This window comes from Arvicanthis niloticus, chromosome 11 (genome assembly GCF_011762505.2).
Source record: "Arvicanthis niloticus isolate mArvNil1 chromosome 11, mArvNil1.pat.X, whole genome shotgun sequence".
Classification (NCBI taxonomy): domain Eukaryota; kingdom Metazoa; phylum Chordata; class Mammalia; order Rodentia; family Muridae; genus Arvicanthis; species Arvicanthis niloticus.
In genome coordinates, this window is record NC_047668.1 from 13,355,851 (window position 1) to 13,364,790 (window position 8,940).

An 8,940-nucleotide genomic window follows, 5' to 3' on the forward strand; every position below is an offset into this window, starting at 1 on the left:
TCCTCCCCCTCCCCCCTTCTCGTCCTCCTCCCCTGACTAAACTCAGAATGAATTTACACCTGAGAGCAGCAGAGGCACCTGCACGTGCTGAAGCCATGTGCTGTCGCACCTCCACCACATTCCTGACCCAAGTGCTCCTCCCAGAACACAACAGAGATGAACAATCCTACGCACCTGAACCTGTTGCCTGGTTACTGTCAACAAGCAGAGAGGAGTGAGCCAGTACTGGCCAGGGCTTACACTGCGGGTCTCCTCCTAACCCTGCAGCAACTTCCCCAGTGAGCAGAAGCCATGCACGAGTGTTTACTGAAATAATGAGACTTCAAAGTAGATACAAGCAGTCCCCCTGTGAAATATCAGAACAGTGTTCGACTTGTTGTGTTTTACAATGCAGGGTTTAAAGCCTGCTTTGGAGAAGGGACAACTCTGCTCAGGGCTCAGAGGCTCTAGTTCTAACCTCGCCCGCCAGGAGCAACCTGGCACATTCTAAATGGACACACACAACAACAGCAGCAGCAGCAGCAACGACAAAACAAAAACAAAGACATAAAAGGCTGGAGAGATGGCTCAGTGGTTAGGACCCCTGATTGCTCTGCTAGAGGACCTGGGTTCTGTCCCCACCACTCATTCTCAGCCATCTCTAACTCCAGTCTCAGAGGGGATCTTCTGGCCTCTGTGGGCAGTGTATACACAAGGTACACAGACATACACTCTGGCGAAACAATATATATATTAACAAAAATAAGGATTTGTTTTTTAAATCCAGAGAGTTTTATTTGTGTTGGTCAACTACCCCTGGCCTGGCCATGGGGTCTGTCCTGGAGTGTGGGGTTAATATACCCAGTGGTATTGACAAAAAGCTTCTTGGTTAGAGGTAGGACCAGGTTTCCCACTCAACCCTCTTAGTGCTGGGACGGTCCTTCTTATTTATTTATTTATTTATTTATTTATTTATGGTTTTTGGAGACAGTGTTTCCCTGTGTAGCCCTGGCTATCCAGGAACCCACTCTGTAAAGTAGGCTGGCCTCAAACTCTGCCTGCCTCTGCCTCCAAGTGCTGGCTGGGATTAAATCAGCTTCAGTGTTCATATGTTTGAATTATTATACATGATAGGTCAATCCTTTATCTGTGAGTTATATCCCCAGTCCTACTTTTACTTACGACTTTGAGACAGAGACTCACTGGCCAGGTTGGCCTTGAAATCATTGCGGTTGTCCAAGCAGGTCTTAAGTGTTTGGTCCTCATGCATCCTATCTCCCGAGTAGCTGGGATCACAGATACACACCACCAGGCTTGGCTGGAATAATGCCTTAAAAAATCGGGAAACTCCACACCAATATTGTTTATTTTTAGTTTCCTCCTTTAACAAATGGTAGACAAACAGAACACCAAGTACATCCGAGCCATGTGGCCTGATCTCAAAGGGAGGAAGAGTAAACTTGGTTCAGACTGATGGGATCCCTCCACCTTTAAACCCCTCACCTGTGAGCCCTGCCTGGCCTCTGTCGGTAGGAACATCCTCTGAGGCTTTGATCTCCATTACACGGGAGGATATGAAGCAAAGAAACCACACTAAGGCTTTGACCGTTTATTTTTATCTCAGTGCAAATGGAAGTCCTGACAGCTGCCCTTCTGTGGGAAAAAAATCCCTAGCTAGGGTGGAGTAGGGTGTGGGTGGGGCTCCCAGGGTCTGACAGAGTTGGAGACAGAACCACATCTGCACTCACACTGTCACAGCGGGGCTGGCTGCTGTGCACTGTACACTTCTACCATGCTCCTCTGTTCTCCAGCCCAGCTGCACCAGGATGGGTAGTCTCATTCAGGAGCCCCTCTGTCTGAGGCTAAAACAAGTTAGGAATAATTGCCCAAGACAGTTGACCCAAGCCAGTCTGCCCATGGGGGGAGGGGAGCAGGTTGGACCACCGGGTTGAACTTGCACAAAAGCTCCATGAATAGTTTTAGTTTCACCCAGGAATCATGAAATATCTACAGTCTCATCTGCCTTGACGGTCTCTAAGCATTATCATTTTCAAAGTGTTAAGCTTAGATAACTGTTTGACAACGAGGGGAAACTGAGGCACGGAAGGATGCACAAGTTCTCGCCCCGCTGAGAAGCCAGACCCTTCCACTGCCTGGCATCTTCCTTCTTGTCCACACACAAACCTGCTTAGTTGTAATGCTGTTGACTTAAGCTATATTGAGCTGTGCATGAGGGAAAGAAAGCCTGTCGGCTCACTTTAGTCAGTCAACAATGTTCCTGAGCAGCAGGTAAACAAACAGAAGGTAACTCCTTGGGAATTCCCAGGGAGGGACGAGTCATGCAGCCTCAGCACCGCCCAGATTTTTCAAAGGCTTTTGTGACAACCCAGAAATGCCTGGGCCTGACTCCTACCACTAGGTGTCACACTAAACAAGACCGAGATGGATGCCAAGGCCTGAGGTTGTCGGGACAGAACATCTTAAAGGAGGCATAAATATACATACTCCTTCATTTTTATACCTGCTGCCCCAAGTCACTTTCTGATGCATCCTTTATAGGTGGGGCTTTGAGTTCATACTGTGGTACTTTTTTAAAAAAAATAGGATACATTGTTTAAATTTTTTTATTACTTAAATTTTTTGTGTGTGAATGTTTTTCCTGCTTGTATGTATGTGCACCACTTTCACAATTGGTGCTGGACAGTGTTGAATCCCCTGGGACTGGAGTTACAGGCTACTATGTGGGTGCTGGGAATCAAACTCAGGACTTCTGGAAGAGCAGCTAATACTATTAACTGGTGAACCATTCCTCCTGCCCTGCTATTCTTTTTAAAGAACTATCTACTTTATCTCCCAAGGGGAGGAGAGACTGGGGAGGGGCTGGGGAGCTTTTCAAGACAGGGTCTTATGTTGCCCACACTGGCCTCAAACCAGGCTACTTTGAGTGTATTCCAAATTATATTACATTTTTTTCTCATTTTTGCAAGGTGTTTCCAAGTGTTAACAAGAACGTTACCAAAATGATTAATATACTGTAGTAGAAATTAGACAAGCTGACATTGGGCACCTGGGTAAATTTCTAAATAGTTTGCTTTCTTTTTTTAGGAAAATGGGAACAACATCTAGCTTACCAAATTACTTCTGAGAACTAACAGTGATGCATATGGAGCTGGGTTCCTCCAAAAATGTATACTGTGACATTTCCAAGTCCATGTTCATACTCCCAAAGCAGAGACATGTGTTTCCAGACAAATGATACCCATTTCATACCACAAAATACCTTAAATATTCCAGAACTGACATGCAATTCCAGCACTCAGGGATAAGCTGAGACAGAAGTCTTACTTACAATACAAGGTTAACCTGGACAACACAGTGGGCTACAACAGAAACCCTGCCTCAAACCACCTCACTAGCACAGATCCAAGCTTAGTATTTATAAAATAAGTTCACCATAAATAAAGTTAAGTGACTTCTCCAACTAATGCATTTAATGAAAGACAGAACATGGCATTGAGATCTCCTGCTTATGGTCAGTTTCGATGTGTCCCAATTACCACATTTGCAGATCAAGCTTACAGAGAGGAAGAGGAGAATTTGCTGAGGGAGTTTTAACATCAACATGACCCTTACTGACTGGAGGGTTGTTTTTTTGTTTTTTTGTTTGTTTGTTTGTTTTGTTTTTTTGTTTTTTCCTGGATTTTGAATTTTTCCCCAGTGTCCTCACATTCATATTCTGGGGAAGGCATTGGAATTCCAAAGAGAGGAGGGTTGGTACACCAACTCTCATCAAGAAAAAGATCATTCAAATCTCAGCAGAAAGCTATGCAGAACTGTAGAGGCCTCCTGGGTCTATTCTGACAAAATCCTGATCCAAGTTGTTTTAATTTTCTTGAGTCTACTCAGGCTCCTAAGTAGGGTGGAAGCAACACTTGTACTTTTGCAGGTCAAACTAGAAAATTATAGGCCCAAATCCCTTTCTTGGGTGAGTAGTTACCCACAATGCTGCCGTCACTGGGGAGCAAGGAAGCTGGTAGAGCCAGCAGGTCTCAGATGTGGTCGGTGTTAGGACTATCTTGAGCCTCCTGCAGGATGCCTCACAGTTAACTTTCTTAGCTAATGTTTAAGAGACACTAAATCAATTGCTCTGCAAGGCATTCACAATAAGCTCCGGCTTATTCTCTGCAACAAGTGAATTCTGACAGCAAGAACTCAACAGTTACGGTTGCAAGGAAGCTACAACTTCAAAGATGAACACCTTGCATTACTAGAGGAAAAACACGATTCCCATATGGAGCTAGGGTTTGCCCCTCCCCAGGGGGACAAGATGACTGACCCCTAGTAAATAATCTAGGAGTTCTCCAAGTGCTAGGTTTTTGTTTGTTTTTGTTTGTTTTAATGTCAAAGCTTCTACAGCTTCTATGGGGTGAGGGTGAAGGACAGCCAAATGTCCCTGCATTGCAAAGAGCCTGGAACAGACAAAACACAGACGGGGCCGGAACCACTCATATGTCCGTCGTCGCAGAAATTAGGAGAAGCGAATCCCTGCACCCAGCCAGCATTTCCACTCTTGGGTTTTGAAAAGATCAAAAATCGGAAAAGACCTGCAAACTGGCAAATCGCTAAGAGGAACAGCCTAGCAGGTCTGCGTCCTTGGGATCTCAGCAGCTTGGGACCCCAAACCAAAATCGACGGTGGGAAACCCCAGGGAAAGAAGGCTTCTTGCAGAGGGCTGGGGTTACTGAGTGCAGGCTGCAGGGAAGTACCTAGAGGGAGGGGGCCTGGTCGGGAGGACTTTCCAGCCACTCAGGGCTCATCAAAAAGTTCCCTGTGCATGACCCCAGTGGCTCATCGCAGGGAGTTTCTCCGATGAACCCCAGCTCTGGGTTTAGGCTTCTCAGTCGAGGACGAGCCAGTTCTTTTTCTAGTCTGACTGGCTTGGAAATTCCCCGCGCCTGACCCCGCCCCTGAGAAATCCCCTGCCAGCGTTTATAGGGCGCCGCGGCGGCGCTGCCGAGCCCACAACAGTCGGAACTCGCCACCCAGCCGCCAGCAGCCTGCAGCCTGCACCCGCTCAGCCCGCACAGCCATGTTTCAGCCAGCTGGGCACGGCCAGGACTGGGCCATGGAGGGCCCGCGGGACGGCCTCAAGAAGGAGCGGTTGGTGGACGATCGCCACGACAGCGGCCTGGACTCCATGAAGGACGAGGAGTACGAGCAGATGGTGAAGGAGCTGCGGGAGATCCGCCTGCAGCCGCAGGAGGCGCCGCTGGCCGCCGAGCCCTGGAAGCAGCAGCTCACGGAGGACGGAGACTCGTAAGTGGCGGCGGGCACGGGCAGGGTCGCGCGGGGCCTGCGGCGCGCTCGGGGCTGCACGGCGGGGCTGCGGCCGCCGGGACGCCCGCCTCCCCATCCCCCCACTCCCCGTTCCCGGGACCGGAGCAGCCGATCGCAGGCCGGGGGCGGGGCGGCAGCGGGGACGCAAAGTCCGGGCCTGGCAGCGTTTCCGCGCAGCCGCCGGGCGCCGCGCGGCCGCCAGGGGAAGTACAGGGCGTTCCGGGCGGCGGAGGGCGGGCCGGTCTGGCCGGCGCCCGCCCGGAGGGGGTGGGGCACGGAAAGTCCCTGGGCGTCTGCCAGGAACACTCAGCTCATAATAACCTCGCGGAAAACACCGCGGCCGCGGCCTCCAGAAACCCCGGCCTTGCGCAATCCCCCGCAGCCCGCGCCTCTTGGGGGCCCCACGCGGTGCGCTCACCACCCCTGGGGGGTTTTCCCTGTCATCCCTCAGGTTCCTGCACTTGGCGATCATCCATGAAGAGAAGACTCTGACCATGGAAGTAATTGGTCAGGTGAAGGGAGACCTGGCCTTCCTCAACTTCCAGAACAACCTGCAGCAGGTGCGCGCTCGCCCGCCTGTGCCCTCTTTGACCCCGCGGTGGAGTTAGATGAAGCGCAGTCGCCCCCAGAGCGTTTCTAAATTAATAGTCACTGAGTCCTTATCTGCCCTGGCCTTTTACATTCAAATTAGCCAACGGCTTAGAGCGAGAAGAAAAATCCCATGGGTTTGGTGAGGTTTTTATGACCCACCTAGGGCCTCCTGTTTGCCTGGTCTCCTGTAGACAAATGGGAGGGTCATATTCCGTAACAGGAGGTGTCTGGGGTTCAGGAAACTCAAGACTATGGGTTCGCTCCATGGCTTATCCCCTTTCTGTCTCCTCTTCCATTTGTAGACTCCACTCCACTTGGCCGTGATCACCAACCAGCCAGGAATTGCTGAGGCACTTCTGAAAGCTGGCTGTGATCCTGAGCTCCGAGACTTTCGAGGAAATACCCCTCTACATCTTGCCTGTGAGCAGGGCTGCCTGGCCAGTGTAGGAGTCTTGACGCAGACCTGCACGCCCCAGCATCTCCACTCCATCCTGCAGGCCACCAACTACAATGGTAGGTCTGCCAGTCCATCCAAGGATACAGGGAAAGGAGAGATGGGTCCACTTGAGTGTAGGCTGGAGCTTACACTCTGAACGTATAAAAAGTTCAGACAATGTGGACTTTTAAAAAAAGTCTTCTCCTTGATGCCTATATGGTGTTCACTCAGAACCCAGATTCTGAGTTCTTCAAAACTGAGGATATATTTTGTGGTTGTCTCCAAGAAGATAGACATGAGTCGTGTGAGGATTGAAACACGTGATGACAGTTTTTGTCTTATTCCTTCAGGCCACACGTGTCTGCACCTGGCCTCTATCCATGGCTACCTGGGCATCGTGGAACACTTGGTGACTTTGGGTGCGGATGTCAATGCTCAGGTGAGCACTTTTCCCTCCCAAGCCTGAACTCTGCTAAGCTGGCTCTTATTGTGTGCTGATTTCCAGATGCAGCCGTAAACATGTCTGGATGCTTTTTTGGTTTCAGGAGCCCTGTAATGGCCGGACAGCCCTTCACCTTGCAGTGGACCTGCAGAATCCTGACCTGGTTTCGCTCTTGTTGAAGTGTGGGGCTGACGTCAATAGAGTAACCTACCAAGGCTACTCCCCCTACCAGCTTACATGGGGCCGTCCAAGTACCCGGATACAGCAACAACTGGGCCAGCTGACGCTGGAAAATCTCCAGATGCTGCCCGAGAGTGAGGATGAGGAGAGCTATGACACCGAGTCAGAATTCACAGAGGATGAGGTGCGTGTTCACTACTGCCAGAGTGGTCCGTTCTCCCTCGACACACTTACGTCTATTCTAGAGCTGTTTCTGTACCATACAGATCTCAGTTATTTAACTTCTCAAAGTTAGCTTGCAAAGCCAGGATCCCAAGAACTTATCTCTGATTTGCTTGAATAGCTTACCCTTTTGGGTTGAGGAATGGGGAGGGTGGTAAGAAGAAATTCTGGAAATTGAACCCAGGCCTTAACATGTGTTAGTAGGCACATGCTCTACCATTGAGCTACACTCCCTCAAGAGCTTGGGCTTTTTTTTTTAAAGGAGAGAATCGGTAAAGGAAACTCCTTCAGTCTGGTGCACTTGTTCTATTTAGGTTAAGGAGGAGAGAATCCAAGAATAGTTACTTGCAGAAGCAGCTCTCCCGTTATCCCAATGTCTTGGCAAAGTTCTAGGAATTTAATATGCCTTTTTCCCTTTCTTGTTTTAGCTGCCCTATGATGACTGTGTGTTCGGAGGCCAACGTCTGACATTATAAAAGGAAAGTGGCAAAAAGAATGTGGACTTGTATATTTGTACAAACAGAGTTTTATTTTTCTAAAAAAAAAAAAAAGAAAAGAAAAGAAAAAAAATAAGAAAGGGTATACTTAGCACCACACCACACAGCGCCTAGCCCCAAGCATTTTACTGTGGTGATTCAGCTGGTATTTTTGTGAAATCTGGGGAAAGAGATCATTGAAATTCAAAGAAAATGTCCCTTAAGGTTCATGTTTGTGGGATTTTTTTTTTTTTTTTTTTTTTTGGAGGTGATTTTCCAGAATCTAATGAAAGGACCACGTTTTATTTATTGTGCTTTTGATTGAACCACCATAGACCTAGTAGCTGATGCCAGTGTGTCCTCACGTGTAGGAGCCAGGTGTTCAGTGGTATGTGCTTACAAGTCACCCCCGACGAAGGTTTGTGTCGCCTTCCTGTAAATGTTGTATATGGTGTATTTTGTTGGTAATTATTTTGGTACTTCTAAGATGTATATTTATTAAACAGAGTTTTACAGACAGCATTGTCCTGCTCATTTGTTATTCTGAGTGGCTTGTTCTGAGGACTGGAGGCTGGAGGGGTTAAGGAGGGGCTTTCACCCAGCTAGGGAAGTCCAGAGAGCAGCTTCTCACATGTGAGCCCAGCCTCCCAGCAAAGCTCTGCAGCAGCCTCCAACCCCTGTGTGGGAGGGAGCCTGCCGCAAGGTGACAGGAAATGCCAGCCTCGGGTTGGGGTATCAGCAAGCCACCTGGCCTGTCACTGAAGGCCCTGTTACCATTTTTCTTGATTTAAGGGGTGTTCCAGAACCCCTTCTCAACAGAACCTAATTTGGACAAGAGGAATTTGCTGAATTAGTTTGATTTAGCTGGGAAAGTCCTCAAGAGTGGACTTGGGCTTAAAATGGTACTGTCCTGACATCTCCTAGGAGATAGTCACCTCTGAGACTTCTTATTCATTGACTAGGCTGTTGTAGGCATTGCATAAGGCTAAATCACATGACAGTGCCGGGCATCTAGTGCTGGGAAAAAAAAAAAAAAAAAGCTATTGTACAACATCCTGTGTTTCACAGGGGAAGTAAGAAATCCAGAGAACAGCTTGTGCAGGGACACCCCAAGAGGAAGCGGGTTCACTCATCGGGCACCTTCTTTGTCAGGCTGTTAACCATAAGGCCATGTATCACGTCACTGTGGTCTCAGGGAGAGTAAGCTTGAAGAATCTTTATCAGCACAGGGTTCTAATGCTACTGCCAAATCAGAATTCACAATAAACTTGTAAAGA

General features: G+C 48.7%; 1 protein-coding gene across 1 annotated transcript; it reads left to right on the forward strand.

Annotated features, from left to right (window-relative positions):
- Positions 1-4,999: 4,999 nt before the first annotated feature.
- Positions 5,000-7,790, forward strand: Nfkbia (NFKB inhibitor alpha). The gene is made up of 6 exons (XM_034514661.2): positions 5,000-5,295; positions 5,768-5,876; positions 6,210-6,420; positions 6,694-6,782; positions 6,889-7,149; positions 7,616-7,790. The coding sequence occupies exons 1-6, from the start codon at positions 5,069-5,071 to the stop codon at positions 7,661-7,663; spliced, it is 945 nt and encodes a 314-aa protein (XP_034370552.1). The 5' UTR covers positions 5,000-5,068; the 3' UTR covers positions 7,664-7,790.
- Positions 7,791-8,940: the final 1,150 nt, after the last annotated feature.

What these genes read in the sequence shown, in the direction of transcription:
- Nfkbia (XM_034514661.2), top strand. Translation starts at nt 5,069, where the DNA reads ATGTTTCAGCCAGCTGGGCACGGCCAGGACTGGGCCATGGAGGGCCCG. An exon ending in CTCACGGAGGACGGAGACTC is followed by an intron (nt 5,296 to 5,767) that starts GTAAGTGGCGGC and finishes GTCATCCCTCAG; the next exon opens with GTTCCTGCACTTGGCGATCA. An exon ending in GCAGGCCACCAACTACAATG is followed by an intron (nt 6,421 to 6,693) that starts GTAGGTCTGCCA and finishes TTATTCCTTCAG; the next exon opens with GCCACACGTGTCTGCACCTG.